Source organism: Chinchilla lanigera, unplaced genomic scaffold (assembly GCF_000276665.1).
Source record: "Chinchilla lanigera isolate Chin_1 unplaced genomic scaffold, ChiLan1.0 scaffold00010, whole genome shotgun sequence".
Lineage (NCBI taxonomy): Eukaryota > Metazoa > Chordata > Mammalia > Rodentia > Chinchillidae > Chinchilla > Chinchilla lanigera.
In genome coordinates, this window is record NW_004955411.1 from 26,382,241 (window position 1) to 26,405,834 (window position 23,594).

Sequence of the window (23,594 nt, forward strand, 5' to 3'; positions counted from 1 at the left end):
TTTGATCAATCTTACATACCCACATGTGGTTATCTGTGCAACCATTTTGAAGATAACATTATGTAATATAACAACCACTGTTAGTATCCTATCACCTTGTTTTGAAATTCTGTATCATTTTTATTGTTCTCTATGCTGTTTTGTTTATATATTTGTTATTTTGGTTTTTTTCTTTTCTCTTTAAAATGAAAAACAAAATTTGTAAGTATATACAAGGATAGCTGGGATAGGTGTATTGCTGATGTCTGTGGTTTATTGAAAGGAACAGTCAGTGCTTACAGTATTCTTTTTTCTTGACCAATTTTGCACGCTTGAATCTGGTAATCAGAATGATCTCAAAACAACAATATGCAGTATAAGAACCATTGATGAACTCCTACCATCTTGTATGGTGAAGCTCTGCATCATTTCCAATATATATATATTTTAATTACTTGTTACTGTCTTTGATTGATTAATCTTACATTCTTATGTCTGGTGGACTGAGCAACTTTGCTGAAGACAACAGTATGTAATGTAGAAACCACTGTTAATTCCTATCATTTTGTTTTGATGGCATATATCATTTTTGTGTTGTTTTGATTTTGTCTTCATTGTTGTTTTGTTAGTTTTTTATCTTTAAAATAAAATAACAAAATAGAAAAATGTGTACAGAAGTTTCTCAGAAGGAAAGAAATTAAAAAATTGTGAAAGAGACATCAGTTGGTGGAGCACAATAAAATGGCTGGGGGAGGGAAAAAATCTAGTGAGGAAGTGACCTACAGTTCAATTAGTGACTTTATGTGAGAAGGGCCTTAAATTAAAAACAGTTTTTCAGCACAACAACAAAATATTAAAAGCAGCTAAAGAAAGAAACAAATCACCTGTAAAGCAAAACCCATCAGAATCACAGCAAACTTCTCAACACAAACCCTCAAATCAAGGACAGATTGGAGTGAGGTATTTCAAGCCCTAAAGGAAAACAATTTTCAACCCAGACTGATATATCCCGCACATGAGTTCAATTCCCGGTACCAGAAAAAAAAAAAAAAAAATTGAAGGAGAAATAAGATACTTCCACAACAGAGAACAACTGAAGAAATTTATAACCTCCAAACCAGCTCTACAGAACGCTCTAAAGGACATATTAGAAAGAGATAAGGAAGACCACAAACACATAAACACTAACTGAAAGAAGAGTCCAGGTAGGACAAGCAATTAAACAGAGGAGAAAAACAAAGAAAAACCAGGAAAACAACATGAAAAAGATAAGCCAATAGACATCAGTTATAACCAACACCATAAATGGCCTTAACTCATTAATCAAAAGGAACAAACTGGCAGAATGGATCAAGAAGCAAGATTCAATAATATGCTGCGTTCAACAAACACATTTAACCCCAAAAGAAATTCATATGCTAAAAGCAAAGGATGGAAAACAATTCTTCACACCATAGGAACCCAGAAAAAAGCAGGGGTAGCTATTCTATTTGCAGACAATGCAAACTATAAACAAAAATTGATCAAAAGAGATAAAGAAGTTCACTACATACTTGTTAAGGGAAAACTCCAAGAAGAGATTACAATCATAAATATTTATGCACCAAATACCAGTTCACTCAACTACATAAAACAAATATTAAGACATAAAAAACCAAATAAGCACTAATTATAGTGGGGGACTGTAATAGCCCACTTTCACAAATAAATACATCAACTAGACAAAAAATCAACAAAGAAATGTTAGAATTAAACTAAGTCTGTGAAGAAATGGACTTGGTAGATGTCTACAGAATGTTCCATCCCAAAACATCAGAATATACATTCTCCTCAGCTGCACAGGGGATAGTCTCCTAAATAGACCACATATTAGCTGACAAAACACGTTTAAGTTAATGTAAAGGAACTGAAACCATCCCATGCATACTACCTGACCATAGCTCAATGAAACTGGAAATCAGTGATAAAGAAAATCACAAAAACTACACAAACACATGGAAATTAAACAACACCCTTCTGAACAACTAATGGGCTAGAGAGGAAATTAAAGACAAAGTTAGACAGTATATACAATTAAGCAATAATGCCGATACAACCTACCGAAACTTATGGGATGCAATGAAAATAGTCCTTTCACTGAGAAAACGAGGGAAATTTATAGAGATGAACTCATACATCAGTAAAACAGAATGAGCTCAAATAAACCTAATCTTGAGCCTCAAACTTCTGGAAAAAGCAGAACAAATCAAACTCAGAGCTCATACGGGGGAGAAAATTATAGAGTAGAAATTAATGCAACAGAGACTAAGAAAACAATACAAAGAATCAATGAATCAAAAAGTTGGTTCTTTGAAAGAATAAATAAAACTGATAAACCTCATCAAAAAAAGAAAGACAAAACACAAATCCAAGCAATGAGGAATGAAAAGGGGGAAATCACAAAGGATCCCACAGAAATCCAGGAGATCATTGATATCTACTATGAGAAGCTATATTCTAACAAGATGGAAAACAAAGAAGAAATGGACAGATTCCTAGACACAACTGAATTGTCAAAACTAACACAAGAAGATATAAAAATTCTAAATAACCCAATATCAGCCAGTGAAATTGAAAATATAATTAAAAATATACCAACAAAGAAAAGCCCAGACTCTGAAGGATTCACTGTTGAATTATACAAGAAATTTAGAGAAGAACTAATGCCACTAATGCTGAAACTCTTTAAAGAAACTGAAAGGGAAGCATTACTTCCAAAATCATTCCTGGAAGCAAGTATTACCCTGATTCCAAAACCAGAGAGGAACACAACCAGAAAGGAAAGGTGCAGGGCAATCTCCCTAATGAACATATATGCAAAAATCCTTAATAAGATACTGGAAAACAATGCAGCAAATCATCAAGAAGATTATACATCATGACCAAGTGGGATTTATCCCAGGAATGCAAGGATGGTGCAACATATGTAAATCAATAAATCTAATACACCGTATTAACAGAACCAAAGAAAAAAAATCATATTATCATCTCAATAGATGCAGAAAAGCATTTGACAAAGTACAACACCGATTCATGAAAAAAACATTAAAAAAAATGGAATAGATGGTCTTTACCTCAATCTTATAAAAGCGATGTATGACAAACCAAGAGCTAACATCATTTTAAATGGTCAAAAACTGAAAGCTTTCACTCTAAAATCAGGATCAAGACAAGGATGTCTATTAGCACCACTCCTATTCAATGCAGGAGGAAACATTAGCTAGAGCAATTAGACAAGAGAAAAAAATAAAAGGAAGAAAGATAGGAAAGGAAGAAGTTAAATTATCATTATTTGTAGATGACATGATACTCTACACAGAAGACGCGAAGAAGTCCACCAAAAAGCCTGCAGATTTAATATCCAAATTCACTAGCACAACAGGACATAAAATCAACACTCAAAAATCAATAGCATTCCTGTACACAAGCAACAAACTCACAGAAACAGAAATTATGGGAAGCACACACTTCAAAATAGCATCTAAAAAATGAAATACTTATGAAAAAATCTAACAATGGATGTAATGTATCTGTATAGTGAAAATTACAATACCCTAAAAAAGGAGACTGAAGAGGACATCAGAAAATGGAAAGATAAACTACAACTCAAAGAGTGGGAAAAAATTATAGGCAGTTGTCCCTCAAAGGACTTATATGTAGAACATATAAAGAACTGAAAAAAATCAGAACCCCCCCAAATTCAAAGATCCAATCTAAAAATGGGCATCTGAGATGAATACATCTCAGATGAAGAAATACTAAAGCTAATAAGTATTTGAAAAAAAGTTCAAATCATTGATCATTTAAGAGATGAAAAGTAAAACAGTGAGATTACATCTCACCCCAGAAAGAATGGTTGTCATCAAGAAATCAACCAATAACCAATGGTGGAGGGGCTGTAGGGAAAAACGAACCCTTCTCCACTGTTGGTGGGAGTGTAGACTGGTGCAGCCATTGTGGAAATCAGTGTGGAGATTCCTTTAAAAAGTAGGATTGGAGGTCCCATTAGACCCAGCTATTTCCCTTCTGGGTGTCTTCCCAGAAGAATTAAAAACATCATATGTGCACCCATGTTTATAGTAGCACAATTTGTAGTAGCTAAATCTTGGAAATGGCCCAAATGCCCATCAACTGAGGAATGGATAAAAAGGACGTGGATTTTTAGTCTAATGAAGTACTACTCAGCCATAAAGAAGGATAAACTGAAGACTTTTATAGGTAAATGGACACAACTTGAGACCATACTTATAAGTGAAAGAAATCAGACCCATATGTATAAACACTGTATTGCCTCACTAGTATGTGAAAATGAATGAGTAAATAAGATCCAAAATGTACAATAGATATTGTGAATTGGGAAGAACCTGTTCAAGAGAAAAGACAAACTATGAAAGGGGAAATGGGAAAGGAAGAAAAGGAAAAAGAAAAAAGATACACACACACACATACACACATATATACACAAGACAGTTAAGATAGTTATACAGCTAGTTTCTCTTAGTTCACTGAAAACAAAGGTTTGTGCTAATACTGTTTGAATGAGGTATCATGCCTATATCTGACACCCTCAATAACTACTACAAAGACAACAATGCACAATGTTATTAATTACTGTAACTCTCCTCCTAACCTGTTTTGAAACTGTTTTATTTTTATTTTTTTCTCTTTAATATAAAAAAAATAAAGAAACAAACAAAATAGTCAAATTGTTTCCAACTTTAAAAAAAAGCACCAACATATCTCATGGATAAGACCCAAGACTATACACATATCTATTTTTATATCTATATATTAATATATCAACAATTTTATGGTACATTATTATACACAAATTCAACAAAATAAAAAAAAATAACTGAAAAGGCAGAAGCATACAGTATACAGAAAATTAGTTGGAAAATATATACCTAATGATAATTTTAACTTTACTATTAAATTTAGTTCTTAGATTTCTGCCCACCCTCAAAAGGACATATGAATGTGGGGTAGGTTTTTACCATACAATGTAGCTTCTTTTTCTTTCTGGTGGAGGGGGGTGTGAGTTTGAGAATGGGAGTTAGCAGATTTCCTGGCATTAATTCTAAGAACTTCACCATGGGGATCCTTAAGAAAACAAACTCTAGTAACATCATAGTTAAGTATGCAAACAGGCGCCATCCAAAAGAAGCAATAAGAAAAGTTTTCTACCATAATTCAGAGACTACCAGTTCTAAAGACAGGGTGATCACCTGGCTTATGCAGGGAAACCTAGCTTACATACTTTATCCTCATTTAAATATTAATAGTGCCCCATTCTATTCTCAGAGGAATCCAAGATTGGATGATAGATCATGTGGTCATCTCTATTTAGTGGGAATTTAGTCTGGATGTGAAACCTAATAGCAACCTTATTTTATAGGCTGAAGGCCTTTATAAAGAATTCATCAAACTTCAAGAACTGGACGACAACAATCTAAATTAAAAGAAATGATAAAATATTCAAAACCAATGTAAAATACCATGAACTCACACTTAGAATTGAAAGCAGTTCTTCAGTACTGCATTCAGGTTTCAAACGGTCCTTGAACATTTTAACTGTTTGGTGCTTCAAGTAGTAATAGGAAGCAATTCGGCCATATGTCAGGGGCTCAATGTTCCGATTATCCTATTTCAAAAGAACGATAAAATGACATAAGTCAGAAAGTACAAGGCAGTCACATATCTTCATATAATTATAACTCATACTGCAGGTTGCTACTGCAATCATTTTGTTACAGGTCTTCTATCACTAGAAGAAAAGATCCGATTTTAAAAAGCCGGACAATTAGAATATACATGACAAAGTTTTACCTCTCCAATTTCAATACAGTAGGAAAGTTCCAATTCAACCAGGGACTTCTCAATCAGATGGGACAGAAACTTGTTCACAGAATCATGGCTCACATCACCCAAACTGTAGTAACTAGAAAACAAGTAAGGTTATTAGTTGCTTCCAGATATGTTCCACTAAAATTATCACTTCAGTTTTCCGTCTTTTCAGAATTTCAAAACTGCTGAATTACATTTATAACATATCAAAGAAATAAAGCACTGCAGTTACCACTCCTGTTTTACAGATTAAAAGCCCTATGCTAAGTTTTGCTGACACCAATGAAATGCTAATACCTTGAAAATATAGAAGAAAAGCAATTAAAATTATTCATCACATTAAAACTAAGTTTCTCATGTTAAAAGAAATTCAGTATTATTTGTTATCAGTTTATTATTCAGTTTATCCAGTTATTCAGTTTATCCATCTACCACAAATTAAAATTATGCACTGACTGTATAAATGTCAAGAGTGTGTATAAATATATGTATATATAAACGCAAATGTAATTGCTTGTTATTATGAAACATCACATTAACTTTGTAAGAATCAAAGAACTATTTCTTTAGGTGGATAAATGAGTTCTTTCAGGAAATTTAGTCAATTATTATTCTCCCACTACTTAAAAAGTAAGAGTCATTCTACTGACTTGAAAAGACATCAACATGCAAGATCTGAAGCATTCTTACTAAGTTTCAATGTACAAAAAAATACATAGGTTCAGCTCTGTATGTTACCCAAGTAAAAAGCCCAAGGACAAGCAATACACCCGCATGCTCTTTGCCAATTCCCACGATCACTTACATCACTTACAGTCTATGCCTGGGAAGAGATCCAAAGGGCCAGGTACTGTACTCACAGCCGTGACAGTTTTCTTATTTCTACTGAGTAAGCCCTGCACCCTGTTCAGCCCAGAGGATTTACATATCCTACATCTCCTCATTCCTCTTCCAAATCAATAAAGAACAGGAGTGGAAAGTGGTCTTAGAACGGCAGAACAGCTTCTCATCACTAACAGCCCACTACAGCATTTTTACATCTCTACAGAACTAGAAAGGGGATATTTACAGCTGGGGAAGAGGGTGGAAGAGGCTGATAAGAAACCACAACCTGACTGCTTGGGGATTTTCTCTTTTCTTTGAAGGGAAAGAGTTTGAGACAGTATATGATTAAAAAAATTTAAAAATACGAGAAGTCAGACTTAAATTATGTGAGGATGTATTTTCATTAGGAAGACATTAATTAAAAATGGCTAAGTATATCCAGAGATTAGGGTCTCCAATAAATAGTGATTAATAAGGTAACAGAATTTATTTGGAAAAATAACTTCATAAAAAAGGATCAGTTACGTTTAGTCTATGGAAAGATTACTGCTTTTCCTGAAATATTTTTATGAAATGCAATAAAGTAAATTTTTCAATTAAGAGATAAATATCAAGTGCTATCACTAACTGAAATATTCAAATTTATGTCCAACTAAGACTATATGAAATTGCAAGTCCGCCATTAAAAACCATCAGAAAATATTTCCTTTACCCTAGATGATTAAGGTAGAGTATTTAGTTAGAATATGCTTTCTGCTGTAGAGATTAAAGAAAAAAAATTTTGGACATCCAAAGCCCCATAAAAAAGAAGGAGCCTCAAACCCATCCCAGATTATTAAAAATATTTTTCCTCTTTCATTTTTCCAATAATGAAATTCCTTAGTCAAACTTTGTATAAAATATGTATTTATTTGGTATTGACATTCTTTTGATTTGCTATGTATAATTTTCAGTACTATTTGCAACTGTCTCAACTAACACACAGTTAATAAGGTCCTTCCCAAATTGAAAACATTACAAACATGTGTCCAAGACAATGTACAAGCAGTAGCACAGAGTAAGAATTAAAAAATTCTTCATGTAATAAAAATCATAGTACATATGACCATGAAATAAAAAATTAACATTCTACATTTATCTACAAATTAGTTTTTAGAAAAAAACCTCATGAATGTTGCCGATTAGTATAAGACATTATCAAAAAAAGAAACAAGCTGTAATATATACATGTACCCACTCCCCAAGATGCCTGTAAACTGCATGCACTGCAAACCTGTACTAATATAATTTTTAAAAAGTTATAAAAAGACATTACAGCATGCCAACTTTGTCATTTCTTGCTTTAATAAATAAGTTTGGTACACTTGCAAATAATAATTCCTTCAAAAATTGATTCTTAAAAATATCTTATTTAGTTTTGTTCACTGTATTTTACTTTATTCACCATTTTTACTAAATGTATTTTAATGGACTAATATATTCCTTTCAATTTTTTTTTTGTTTTTTTTGTTTAAGTCCCCTGGGACTCTTCTAAACATTAATTTGTGGCTTTTGTCCAGATGAAGCAGAATCTGTGCAAACATTTCTTAAACATTTGAATTAAGTTGCCACAAAGAAGAGAAAAAGCTCATTAAAATTAACTTAGACTACAACAAATTATCTGATGTGTTCACTAAAATGTTACTTATAATGTAATCTGCTAAAAATCAATACATTTCTTTGAGCAGAATAACAACAGCAACAACAAAAACCGTCATGGATAATCATTCTTAATTTTTCTCCCTAAATTTGTGCAGCAACATTCCTGATTTATAGAAAAAAAATTTAAGTAACTCAGTGTTACTGAGCTTTACCAAATAACATTCTTTGCAAATATGTGCACTAGAGGGTATCATCGCCTAAAACATCCTAAAATCCTTATAAAAGTAAGATTTTGTTAAAATTTGCAAGACATTACAAAATAATAAAATTAAATGTAAATGGCATTTTTTTAGGATACATAAAATTTTTAGAGTAAATATATTTCACATTTTCCTGTGATTAAGGATGGAGTTTAGATTTATACAATCTTCATTAGTAGCATAATTTGGCCTTCAAGCCTTTTCAATGAACTTTTCAGTTACTGTGCAATTTGTGACCTGAACAAGTACAAGCATTTGGCTTAAAACATTATTATTAATTTCAATAATCATTTTACTAACTTAAAAAAAGCATGCACCAGCGAAATAAAAAGGTCTGTTTTCATGTTGTACTTTCCACGGTACAAAATATGTAATTTAGTGGTTATTTAAACAGAAATCTTACATAAACTGCTTAATCACAGATAAATGATACAATGTAGTTTCAGGCTCACTGCACTGAATCATCAAGTCATTATCTTTCCTTTGCTATAAACAGATCGCCTACCTTTTTGTCAGCATGCTATTTCATTTATTTCACAGACAAACCCAGTTTCACAATAATTGACTTGTCAGAAGCTCTAATTTATGAGGCTGAGCTCTGTAAGATTTCTCTATATTGGACTCAACCTGCACACAAGCAGGGTTGAATATTTACAATGCTGCTAACAGGTGCTGAGTTGTTTAATGATTCTAATAGCCAGAAGCGTACTGAGCAAGCCAGCGGGATCACAATTACAGGCTGTTTGAACACAACAATTACTAGTCCCCAGAGAGGTGTGAAAGTCAAAGGCAGTTTGATACGGACAGCATCTAGCACATGGGCTAGACACGCTAACTTCTATTAGCAGTCCACTGGGAAAGAGTCATGACAAATCTCTCCCTCCCGTAAAAATTTATAAAGTTCATAAAATTTGAACAATCAAAAAACTAAAACAACTTCTAAAAAAATTATCTTTTACAAAACCTTGACAAAGGATAAACAAGAATAGTACTTATGAAACCTCAAGCTATCGTTTCTCAACCCTAATACAGATGGAACTTCACCAGTTGGGAATGAAAGACATTTTATAGTAATGTAAAATATAGATAAAATTACAACAGTGTGAATTTAATGTGAATAGTGGCAGTCATTTCCTGTTTGGTTTATGTAAACCCGGCTGGATAGCTTGTTGAGAAATTTTTCATCAGTATTGAAATGCTGCTGCTGTAACTGTCAGTCCTGGGAAGTCATCTGTTACAGCACCGTGCTTTTTATGTTCAGATTATGCAGCAGTAATCATGACACAAATAATGAAAGCGGCTGCAGGACAGCTGAAACTGCCGCAACATTTTCACCCGAGAAATATTCGAAAGTTTTCTCAGGGGGGAAACGGAGTAAAACGGAAAATACTAATTGAATCCAGAACTCAACTCGGAATATATCACAGTTTATGAGAGCACCAGCATGTGTTTACACGCATACAACTGAACAAGCAAATGTATATGTGTATACATATATGTTCATACATAATCATATATATATCCTTATATGCATGGCTATGTCTTCATATGTATGCAACATAAACACACACAGAGAATATAAACAGACACATAGTTAGCAACCTAAGAACAATGGGTGACATCTATCAGCATTAGTTCTGCTGCTGGTGTAGCGCGATAGAGCCGTATAACAGTATGGTTAGCTGAAGGTGGCTAGAGAATTTTGCATGTATTTACATGTAACTATATTCTGACTGTAGTCTTTCTTTTCTGTAGTTAAATATCTGTGTCAAATACATCTTTGTTACACAGACATCAAAGCTTGGATATGTTCCCCTCATATCCTAGAGATGTTAAACCTCAGTTTACAGTACTAGGTGTTAGGAAATACTATGAAAATGTAAAATTACATATTGTATAAACTCTTCATTTGAGACAATGATTTTGGATTTCCTAAAACTTTTACTAGATTTGAAAATAAGCAGGAAAAATTTCCTACTTCCTTTAACTCTTGCATCTTTGTTTGCTTCTGGTTTGGGGGAAAGGTGATTTGAACACAGCAATAACAACAAAAATATAATTAAGAGCCAGTTACTAGGATATAAAGAAAAAGGAACATATGTGCACATCTGGGGAAAATGTAAGTTAGTATAGCCTTCCTGAAAAACAGTATAGATGTTCCTCACAAAACTAAAAACAGAATGAAACTGAAACTGAAACATAAATCCAATGCCCACCGACTGATGAATGGGTAAAAAAATGGTACATATATGCATACTGGAATATGACTCAGCCTTAATAAAGAATCTGCATTTGCAACAACATGGGTGAACATACAGGATATTATGCTAAGAGAAATCAGCCAGACACTGAGAGGTAAATACTGCTTGATCTCACTTACTTGGGGAATCTAAAATAATTGAACTTACAGAATTTGAGGACAGGATGTTGCTTACCAAGCAAGCAGGTAAACAGGGAAAGGGGAAATATTGGTCAAACAGAAGTTTCAGTTAGACAGGAAGAGTAAGTTCTGGTGATCTACTGCCCAGCAAAGGGACTATGGTGTATAATAATGTATCATATATCTTTAAATTACTAAAGAAAATAAATTTTAAAGTTATCAACAAAATAAACATTGACAGAGGTAGACATGCTAATCAGACTGCTATGTTTATTTCATAATGTATATATATGTAGTAAAAGTCTCACATATACTCACATGAATACAGACAATTATTACTTATCAGTTAATGTAAAATATTTAAATTAATTTAGGAAAAATGTTTCACTTTTATCTAGATGTAAACATTTTCAGCACAGCAATGAAAACAGAAGCGGACAGGGAGTGTGCACGTTTGCATTCTGGATGTGAAAACTAGCCCAAAGACAGAGAATGTGATGGAATCCCACTGCTGCCTCTGCTGCTCCCAAGACGTGCTATTGCGAGCAAGTTGCTTAATCTCTCATTTTAGTTCCTTCATTTATAAAAGGAAATCACAACAGAACTAAATGTTTTTGAAACATCATCTCAAAGTAAATATAATTTTTTCCTACTTTTTAAATTCTGATTTTTATGTTTATAAATTTATATCCTGTATTTATTTAAGTTTTGCTATTATTCTCCATCTAGTTCTCTTTTTTTTGTCTTTTTGAGACAAGGTCTTGCTATGCAGTTCAGGCTGGCCTTGAGCTCCCTTTGTAACCCAAGCTGGTCTGAAACTTGCAATGATCCTCCTACCTCAGCCTCCCGAGAGCTGGGATTACAGGCGTGTGCCACCACGCCCGGCTCTATTCTCCATCTATTTCTTGAAATGAGTATTTAATTATTTTACTTTTGAGCACTCACTTTTTAGAAGTTCTATAAAGATATAAATTTCCCTTGGATTGTGTGTTGGTTTGACTTTCTTGGTTTTATTTGCAATGTAATACCAATACACTATATGTTCCATAGGAACTTTCATTTGGATATCATCCTCCACTAGAGTAAAAGTTTTAAAACCTTAGACAGATTTTGTTTGCCATTCTTTTTATTGTTTATTTTCGGTTTTATAGGGTGAGTACAACTAATCTGAAAATCAGTATCTGTCTGATCCAAAATCTGAAATTTTTTCAACAATTTAATGTTACAAAAGGAAAATTTCAGACTTGACCGCATGTGACATAAAATTTTCATCAGTCTATGCATATGAGGTGTATGTGAAGGAAAATGAATTTGTGTTCAGAGTTGGATCCCATTCCTAAGCTATGTGTATGCAAATATTCCAAACTTTAAAAAAGAACACACATAATTCATGGGTATTGTTCAAATCCTTTATAATATATTGATCTTGACATACTAATTTTTTGAGATGTGTTAAAAGTCTCGCAATGTAACTAATTTAGCTGGATTATAATTTTAATTAGACTCTTCATTCTTTTTAATTTTTATTTCATTTTTCTTGATGGTCATTCTGCAGCTATTGCTTTTTGTTATTACTCTCCTTCACATGCTTTATTTTCAACTTCTCTGTATGTACAAGGTTGCACGTGACTTGTCCTACCACCAGCGGTCTATATTCCTAATCTCGTCTCCTGTTATTCCCTCCCCTTTACCCACACCTCTGCTTTACTCCTTGAATACACTAGCCCTGTCTGCCTTAGAAATTCTGCTCTCTTGGACTGAAATGCTGGTCTCTAGATATTCATGTGTTCAGCCTTCTCACCTTTGTCAAGTCTTGCTCAAATGTTGGCCCCTCTCAATGGGAACCTCCTGTAATCCTCACCTCTCTCACTCCATCTCTCCTGCCTCTCCCAATCTTTCTTACTCTGTTCATTTTTTAAAAGCACTCATTCTCGTCTAATTTCTTTTAAATGTATGATCACTGCTGAGAAAATGTGAGTGCCCTAAGAACAAAAATTTTTGTTCAGTTTTTAGAAGATCTTCAAACCGGTTAGAACAGTGCCTGGAACATAGTAGATAACAAATGTTTATCCAATTAAGAACTATAAGTTTGATTTTAAGTGCTTTATCTCACCACTTTATTAAAGAGATTTCATGATTTTTGAGGCTTGAGGTCATTAATTATATTGCTACCTCCCAACAGGACCTAAATGGTTGCTAATCATAGCTTTTTTAAACTGCCCATTTTTTTCTCTATGTATTCTGGACTGATTGACGCACATGGCTATAGCTAGGGCACAGGCTTGTACTTCAGAATAATCATAGTTTAGTTTTAACTTAGGTATTTAAAAACATGCAGAGATGGTTATTAGCACACATGAAGCAGATGGTCAACAGTGGATGAGCTTTCACCTTGCTGCACTTACTAGTCTGTGACTAGATTTTTAAGACTGTGGGGGTTTGGCTGGCATAAGGGCTCAGGAGGATACTGCAGACAGAAAGAAGAGCGGCAGCCGAAGGACAAAAGTGAGAAAAGCCTCTCATCCAGTAGCACTGAGAATTAAAGTCTCCTCTGATCTATTCCAGCCCCTTTGCTAGTGGTGGTGGAAGAGGAGGACTAATCCGCCTTGGAGCAGCAAGAGGGCTGGGGAAAACAGCTGCTGCAGGTAGTAAGAGGTCTAGCACAACTCACTAAGATAATGCATCCTCTGACCCCAGTTCCAAATTTCCTCTTAGGCAAACCTGGCCCTCAGATAATGTAGGCAGAGGAATACTTGTTCATCTATATGGAGTATATGGGCTACAACCATGAGTGACTAAGAGACATTGCAATGCCAATTCTCAAGAAATTCTCTGGATCAGACTTTCACTATAATTTCATCCTTTGTCCACTGTGCTAAGTCTTTTCTAAATTATGGTTTGACTTCTAATTACTACTGTTTCTCCTAGTTGCATGTGGATTTTCTTACCACAATACTATTAAATAGATGGCAGCTTGTAACCAGAGCAACAGGGACCAATGGCCCCTCTCTGTTGGACCCCTTTTTGACCAGCGACTCCAACTCTCCTCTCGGCTCATCTAACTTCCATGATTGAAAAAGCAAATGTAAACCCTGGGCAGTTTCTAACCATTATCTGAATTATAAGAAAATGACTCCTTATCGAGCTTCCATGTCCTGTATAATTCATTCAATTTCTGATCAACACTTTGACAATTTACAAATTAAGCTACATGGCGGATGGACTGAAAGCTGATTAAACAGCTAGAGAACTATGGAAGCAAAGGAGAGAGAAAATTAAAAAGCAAATTTGGAGCTTAAAATCAAGCTAAGTAAATGCAGAGAGGTAGTATTAACAAAGTGAGAAAGTTAGAATTTGATGGCTTAACGATTTACTCAGTTTTATACATGGTGAATGTGAAAGATGGTGGGAATTCCATGTGGCAGAATTCAAAAGGTAAGTGGAGAATTTAAACTGTAACTTGATGGACAGCGGACTGCAGTACCATGTTTTGAGGTCTCCCACGTACCATACAAGCGCTGTTGTAAATACAGAAGAGGCCTTTTGAGAAGAATGCCTCAGTATTATTCACTGAGAAAAGCAGTGCCACTTCTATAATATTCTTTCCAAAAGGGCTAATTTGATCTTAGTAATCAGGAAATTTCAGCCAAATCTAAATAAAGGACATTTTTATAAATGACCAGTATTCAACACAGCCAAGACTATGATAGATAAACAAAGATGAGGAAATGTCACAGACCAGAGTGAACTAAAGAGACAAAAGTATTAAATGCAATGCAGGATAATAAATTGGATCCAGGACAAAAAAGGAACATTACCAAGACAGTAAGTGAAACCAGAATCATAATTAATAGTATTTTATAAACATAACTTTCCTGATTATGATAACTGTACTATGGTTACATAAGATTAACGAGGAGAAGCTCAGGAAAAGAAAAATAGTATCTCTGTGTTAGTTTTGCCATTTTTTCTCATATTAAAAAAATCAGAAAAGGGAATAAACAAAGGGCAGTGTTTCTGTGGATTCACAAATTTTAATTTGCTAAAGAATTCACTGGTTTCAGAGAAGTATACTCATGTGCTAATCAGACAAGCGGGCCAAAATGGCTGTTATTAGTCTCTAAAATGGACCCTTTAGGATGGTACAGAACAGTAGACCAATGGACATGGAGCAGTGCACCAGTGCACTGATTGCTATGAGGTTCTTTATAATTAATATCCAAATGGAGTGGCTTTAATTCATTTATTTTATTCTCAGTGTGACCCACTGAGGGGGTGGAGTACTACTTTTTCCAGAGCAAGCAAGCAAAGCTCAGCAAAGAGAAGTGATTCAAATTCACACAGGTGATAAAGGGTGGGGCTGAAATGAGAACATGTGGTGATTTCCAGCCCTGGCTTTATGAGATACAAGTCAAGTTACTATAACTACACAGCTTCAGCTCTTCAACATCAAACAAGACGGCTGGATTAGAATGCAAGTGAAGTCTATTTCACAGTTTGAATCCTAGTTTATTTACTGTGGCAAGTCTATAGCTCTAGATGGCTGTCTCATTAATTTTACAGCTATGTTCACAAATGATATTTTGTACCTGATCCAGATGCCCCATAACTTGAAGAAATTCTGAGTAAAAGGTCACCATGTTATCAAACTATTATCTAAGAAAGGGAAATGCTGGCTGAAATTTCTGAAGGTACCAACAAGTAAGATTTAGCACTGACATTTTTATCATTGATTTCTCTATGCCACGGTTTAGTATTTTCTCTTACATGAGTAACGGTCTTGAAATCACCCCTATTTTTCTCCCTCTGAATCTTTTAAGGGCCTAATTATGTGTCCTCTGTTATTAGCTAACTCCACAACTAGTCTAAATTGTCTCCCCATTGCAGCTGATTCCCTATAATAGTACTTAGTTACTAAAACAAAGCAACACTTAACTAACTTGGTGACATTAAACCATGTTTAAAAACTTAGTGGCTCATTCCATTCAGATTCCAGAAGGACAAGACGCAAACTCCTCAGCATGGCACACAGGCCATAAGCCTAGGATCAAATTAGCCCTTTTGGAAAGAATATTACCCTAGTGCTTGGCCTACTTGGTGGTCATGACAATCTCATCTCAAGGAATGGCTACCTCAAGCCCCTCAATCCTTTTGTTCTTTTCCTGTTTTCTAAAGACTGAAGATTCTTTCAAACCCTGAAAGTTTCTGCTTATATGTATTTTTTTTTGCCTGAATGCTTTCCACCTTTCCTACGCCTGTTCCTCTGTCGACATTTGGATGAAGTATCATCTCTCCTGTGAAGCTGTCATTGTCATGGACTTAAATAGAGTTCTCTGCTGGAGCACTTATTTACATGAAAACAACTCACTTGTGTTTTTCCCACATTAAAAGATCAGCACTTGAAGACAAAGAATGATATATGTACTCATCCTCATACAGTATCTAAGTTTAGCAGAACATCTGACAAACAGTAGGTGCTAAATGAAGATATACTGCGAAGAGTAAAAGATAATCTACCATACCCCAATTTTATTTTCTCTTGCAAGGATCTTATTAAACCTCACAAAAGCATCATAAATTCTTCCCCCATAACTTCACAAGACTCACTCCTCTCTGAATCGCACCTAAGTCATTCACTGCTTTGTGGTTTAGCAGGTTTCTGATTGCAGGTATTTTCTCCCAACTACACAGTAAACTCTTCTGGCTATCTGAAGGTAATTAAAAAACAACCAAAGGCATATGACTGATTATTTTGTAATATAATACACTATGATCATATCAGAGATAATATCTGCTTTTCTTGGCAATTCATAAACCTAGAGTTTCTAGTGTTCTGATCTTTGTGTATGCACTTAAATAGGGAGTTTATTACTTTGAAACATATCTTCTTTAGAAAAACAAAGATAAATAACCATTTTTCAAAGAATCCTGCACTTACCTGGGGTTCATGATAAGACGTCGGAAAAAGTAAGTCCAGGTTATATAATCCATTGCATCTTGCTTAGATGTTATTGTACCACCAGCGATCTCTGCATTTAAGTGGTCAGAAAGCACTCCTAATAAACTACAAAGTGAATAAGACATGGGAAGCAAACATTAAGTAAAACATGCTTAAATTTATCTTGCATAGTCAAGATTTAGATTTTATGTTCTAAGATACTGTAATGGTTGGGATCCAAAACGTCCCCTAAAAGGCTCATGGTGTTGAAGGCGTAGTTGTCACCTGGCAGGTTTCTGAGAAATGATGGAACAAGCTGATGACGAACTGAAACCTCTGAAACTGTGAGCCAGAGTAAATCTCTCTGTAAAGCTGTTCTCCTCAGGCATTTTCTCACAGTAATGAAAAGCTAACATAGATGGAAAAATATTGTGCAAAAGGAAAGACAAACTGCAATGGGGGAAAGGGAAAGGAAGAAAGGGGAAAAGAAAAAAAATATATGTATACACAAGATAGTTAAGATAGTTTCACAGCTGGCTTCTCTTAGTTCTTTGTAAAGAATGTTTTATGCTAATATTGTTTAGACAAGATATCATGCCTGTATCTTGTACTCTGATTAACTAGTAGGAAGACAATATGTAATGTATCAACTACTGTAACTGTCCTAACCTGTTTCAAAATTTGGTTTCATTGTTTATCTTTTTCTCTTAAAAAAACAAAGCAAAACAAACTGGGTGTGTGTGTGCACACCTGGAATCCTACTACTTGGGAGGCTGAAGCAGAAGAACTGCAGTGAGTTCAAGGCCAGCCTGAAGTGCAAAAAACCAAGACTTTGTCTGAAAGAAAAGAATACAAAGCAGGTACGTATTATATAATTTACATATTTTCTATGAATAATTCATTTTAAATAATTTCGTGGGAATTTTGTTTCAGTGTCCTTTTATCATGAGGTTATAAACAGTATTACAAACTTACACTTACTAAATTTAATGTATGTATCAATTTATGCATAAAATGTTGCTTTCTTTAAAGAAAAGTACATTTTCATCTGAACATGAATAAAAAATAGGCCTGTCAGAAAGTATCTCATAAAAATACTATAATAACAATATTTCTCAAAATAAATTACATAGTGATAATTTCTCAGAATAAATTACATAGTGATAGAAAGTAACTACTACTATGTTATGCTATGGGTACTTAATAGATGATACTGCTATCAATAATTTTAGGAAAGTCAGTTGCTAGATGGAAAATAAACATAGATGGGAATGAAGATAACTTTCAGAAGAAATAAACGGTCAAGAGACATATACTCCCTATTATCCAAATTAAAAATAATCAAAATTGTTTATACTTAGGATAAAAAGCTTTGTGAAAATTTACAGTATATTTCAGAAATGTATGTTTTCAATGCAATCAGAATACAGTAAAGGAGATACAGTGCAAAGAGAAAACTATGATAAAAGGTAGCAAGCAGCAAGCATTTTAAGTGAAATAAATCTTAAGTGAATAAACCTGAGGAAGAAAGGTTATTTTCAGCAGAGAAAATGAGGGAAGATGTTTTACTGGCACTACAAAGAGGTCTGGGTTAATCTGGAAATAAGCCAGCAATGTAAATTATTATTTACGCTATCCCCCCATATTAAGTATTTATTTACTATACTATAAAGAAGCTCATCAAAGTAATACTTTGCTAAGTGCTTACTATATAATAAATGCTGTTTAAGCAGTATTTATTTGTTTTTTTTTTTTTTTTTTTGGTTTTTCTCCGGTACCGGGAACCGAACTCACGACCTTGCGCTTGCCAGGCAGGCGCTTTTGCCGCTGAGCTAAATCTCCAGCCCCAAGCAGTATTTATTTGGACACTGAGAAACACCATAAGATAAGTGGCAGTGCTGGACCTTCCATTTTATAGATTGGTGCACTGAGGCACCATACTGAGGAGTTAAATAACTTGCTCAATATCAAGCACATAAAACGCAGAGTTTACATGTCATCCAGCTCATCTGGCTCCAGTGCCAATGTGACTGAACACTGTACTCTATTGCTTGTTTTAAAACATTATTTTTTAAAATTAGAAATTATAATGGAATGTTGACTTATAGAAATAATTTCACTTCATATTAAATAATTCTTTCATGCTACTAAGTTTTACTGATTTTTATCTAGTAAAATATAACCAGAATACCAACAACTTGCTACAAAAGTAAACTAACTTATATTAACTTAAAATTTACCTGGATTCCACTGGGAAAGGTTCATAAAGAAATTTTTTGTAAAAGTCTTTTTTTATATCATGAACCAGAATGACAGCTTTGCCTTGGTCATCAAACTGAGGCCTCCCAGCCCGTCCCATCATCTGAAGCACATCTATAAACAGAGAGCAGAGGTAGTCTGTAATTCTGTGGTACACGGCACAGAATATAATTGTGGTTCTGGACCTGCTTCCACCACAGAGTCACAAAGGGAACGGCATTTCAAGAGCACATATGCTCTCTGTGTTTACTACACTCGAGTACCATGAATTATTATGATTTACTCAGAAAATTTATAAGTAACTAAGCAAGTCATTATGATGCAAAATTGAGTACCCAAAAGAATATCTCACATTATTCATAAAGGAACAATAAAAAGTTCCTTCAGTTAAATAATTAAAAATGCTGTTTAGTAGGTGTTACCATTTTAATTAAATAAAAAGTAAAATATATACAGGAAAATTTCTTCGGCAGAGTTATTTAATTATCATCTTCCATGAACAGTGCGTCTATGCAGGCCTTGTTTCTCCTATCCAGGGGGTAAAATCTCTTTACTGTATAATGAAGGAATCTCTGAGGAAAATAATGACTTAAAAATGGTTAAGCTTTTATATGTACTCACTGAGTAGGAATATACACTGAATATATTTCCTCCTGAGCATAGTGAGAATGCTTTTATTGATACTTAAAATATCTTCATACAATGCTCACATATTAGCGACAAGTACTCACATAGTAGCGACAAGTACTTAGACGCTGGAGTTCCACAGAAGTACAATTTATATTAAATCACATTTGAAACGAAACACTGTCATGCTCAATCAAAATTTAATGTCACTAACAGTTACTACTAATAGACAATAGCTACTATAGTTGTCATTAATAGCTATTCGTACCTTATTTTATAAATCTGAAACCATCATTTATGTTTTTCATATTTATTAGCAAATAGGGTAAGTTGAAGTAAATAAAACAGTTCAATACTTTGTATAATATTTGCACTGAAAAAAATCCAGTTTTCTCACTGCGTGTTTAAATGTGACCAATTCTCAAAAAGTTAATTCACACAAATTTAAATTATTAAGGCTAAAACAGAGCTCAGTGTACCTCTGCAAATTTAAAAAATTACCTGTAATGGGAAAATCCACATAACGTCTTGTTTTTCCATCATAATATTCTGTTCCCTTAATAATTACTAAGTGAGCTGGAAAGTTCACACCCCAGGCTAATGTGCTTGTAGCAATAAGAACCTATAAAGTTAAAAAAAAAAAATCATATCTTTAATCTATGTACAATATAAGTTGCGTTTAAGTAAGTGTACAAAGAAGTAAGAAGGTACCTGAACTTTACAGTGCACAAAGAGCTCCTCCACGGTTTTTCGGTCCCTCTCATGGAGTCCAGCGTGGTGCATCCCTATTCCAAAAGCAAGTGTCAGCTTCAGATTGGAATCTTTCACTGTTCCAATGATGTTATCCATCTGCAACCAAAAACATAATTACAAGATGTAGGTGTATAAGGGGCTGGGGATTTAGCTCAGTGGCACAGCGCATGCCTGGCAAGCACAAGGTCGTGAGTTCAATTCCTGGTACCGGAAAAAAACCAAAAAAAAAAAAAAAAAAAAAGATGTAGGTGTATTAACTTTGGGATTTTCACATTGATTGCATTTAATTTTTTGCTTTTCACAACATTATATGGACATAATAATACAGCCCTATCTGCAGTTATGAATAAGTCTAAATTAACTGAAAAGAATATCTAAGTGAAAACATACTGTAAAGAAGTTCAAATTTAAATGTTACTCATTTTATTTTTAAGCATCATGGGAAAAATGTGTAAGTGGAATATTTCCCTTATGAGTAAAAACTATTAAAATGGATATAATACTCCCTAAAATGTTTCAGTCTCTTTATTCATCTATTGATATAAAAAGGCAAAAGCCTTTCTAGATTTTTATATTTTTGGCTCAATGTCAAAAATTCAGGAAATACAGACAAAAAATAAAGAAAAAAGAACTAGCCATTATCACACCAGACAGAACTGTTCCAATTCATGGTTTCTTACAGAGCTTGGGGACTTAGCAAGTCAGATAATTTCTCTGAGCTTCCAATTGTTTACTGTAAATCAGAAACAATAACAGTAATCTCATATATACTTACCATCTTCCCTAAAGCCCATAATAGTAAAAGCTATTGGCTTTATATGTAAATTTAGAGATTGGTTAAAGGGTATGCATATATTTTAATGACACATTTACGTAAAAATTGTTTTCCAGGAAACCATACCACTATGAATAGAGTGACCATGTTACTAAATTGTCAAAAACCCTACATTAAAAGATCAAGTCGGTGTATTTTTGCTTAATCCTTTGAGGAATAATGCAGGTGAACACGTTTCGTATTTACTGGCTCTTTTCTTTTGTGAATTATTTCTTCGCTTTGTAAGTGGGTGTGACAGCATTTTTATTTCTTACTGGCTTGTGGTAACTCTCCCCCCCATATATATAAAATGAAGGTATTAATCCTTTGTCTGTACTGTGCTATAAATACCTTTATCCAGTATCTTTATAGTACATTTTATTTATCCTTTTTAAACTTCACGGCTCTAAAGTTTTAAATGTTTCCCTTATGTTCTATTGCTTAGAAATTTTCCCTCAAAAACATGCCATAATATTCACCTACTATTTCTTCAATTTTGTTAGTTTCATTTTTTATAATTTAAATGTACTTATAATTAATTTTTAAACAGAAATTATGGTGAAGACCAAAGTTTTGTTTTCTTAATAATTAATCAATTATTGGCTGACTACACAGTTCCTTACTCCACTTATTATAAATATTAACTTTATTGTATTCAAAATTTTTACAGTTCTAGTTTTTGCATTTGAAAGCAGATTTCCTTTCCAGTCTCAGTTGAACTCACTAAACTGTCACATGTCTATATGTGTTTTTTTGGTACTGGGAATCGAACTCATGACTTTGTGATTGTCAGGCAGGCAGCTGTGCCACTGAGCTATATCCCCGGCCCCAATGGTTTTTGAAAGTAACACTTTATAAATACCCTGTAACCATTCTATCACTGTCATAACGCAACACAAATTTGATGGCAAGAAGGAGCACAAATCTTATTTTCTTACCAAACTGACTCCTCACAAAGAACTAGTCAGCAGATGTGCTCAGTGACAGATCACTACTTGATCCTACAGCAGGGAATGCAGTGAGATACAGCACAGGAAGTTCTACGTGAAGAACTCCATGAGGGAAGTAATGTGGAAATGAAGTGACTTGAAAACAGACAGCATTTAAAAGGATGACATCGGTCAGATATCTTTACAGCTTTATCACCGCACTCCAACAGTACTCAAGAGGGAAGGAAGAACTTGGAAATAAGTACATGCACAATTTTTATATACTGGAGACAGAGGTCTGAAAAACTGATGTGGTCTTCAGCTTTCATTTGTCCTTTTCCTTCTCTTTAGCACCCCTACTATGTACGAGTAAACCTACCAGACATTTACCCCCCCAGCTGTGTATAAAGCAATACACAGATTTAAAAATCTCCAACTAAAGGAAATTTAGCTGGTTGCAACAGTATAGTTTAAAAAAAGGCCAAATTATCTACATAATGAAACACTCTACATGTTTACATTCCTATTGATTTTTCTTTTCAACAATCAAAAAAACTTCCCAGCTTTTAATTTTTTTAATGTGGGGGGGGTTACACTAATAATCCACAAATTAGGGAGATGAAGTTTGGCTTAATACACAATGCTTAGTGTATAAAAAGCACTGCACAGGGAGGAGGGAAAATAGGAAGGAAAGTAGTGAGATTTAAGATGATCAAGATATGCTATATGCAGGTCGTGATTCTCCAAAACAAATGTAACTATTATGTACTGCAGACATACACTAATAGAAAAACACTGCACAGACCAGGTGATACTTTAATTATATTTAATTAATCTAGATAATATGCATAATATAATAATATGTAATATAATATTATATAGATTTGTAAATGTTACTTAACTTTCATTGAGTTAAATATAACATATAAGTTCATTTTATTTCACAATACACTGTGACCACCTGATATTCCTACATTATTTACTTTCTGAACTGTTAAGTAGGAATATGCAAATACAGTAAGCATAAATCTACTTCCCTTAAAGTCAGTACCGGATATGTAAGCTGTCTACAAATGCATACTATAGAGAAAAGTGTTTGTCTCATCTCATAAATTATACGTTAGATATTCTCAAGTGACAGCTTATTACTTTTTTTCCCCTAAACAGCTTGCTACATAAAATATCTTCAATTTAAACTATTGGAAACTAATTTTTTGATGCTCCTGCTTTGAAAATGACTTTCAGTTTCATAACTCAAGTTAAGTACATATATAATTTATGTAATTTATGGTGTCCCATGGCA

At 33.9% G+C, this 23,594-nt stretch overlaps 1 protein-coding gene across 3 annotated transcripts in view; it reads right to left on the reverse strand.

Moving 5' to 3' along the window:
* Ascc3 (activating signal cointegrator 1 complex subunit 3) overlaps positions 1 to 23,594 on the reverse strand; it is a 294,273-nt gene that overhangs the window by 77,138 nt on the left and 193,541 nt on the right. For all 3 annotated transcript variants that reach the window (XM_005377814.2, XM_005377812.2, XM_005377813.2), the window contains 6 exons: positions 20,507 to 20,644; positions 20,297 to 20,417; positions 19,150 to 19,282; positions 16,910 to 17,035; positions 5,848 to 5,959; positions 5,528 to 5,662 (listed from right to left, as the gene is read on the reverse strand). In XM_005377814.2, coding sequence (XP_005377871.1) covers positions 5,528 to 5,662; positions 5,848 to 5,959; positions 16,910 to 17,035; positions 19,150 to 19,282; positions 20,297 to 20,417; positions 20,507 to 20,644 — 765 coding nt within the window. The remainder of the gene's footprint in view (positions 1 to 5,527; positions 5,663 to 5,847; positions 5,960 to 16,909; positions 17,036 to 19,149; positions 19,283 to 20,296; positions 20,418 to 20,506; positions 20,645 to 23,594) is intronic.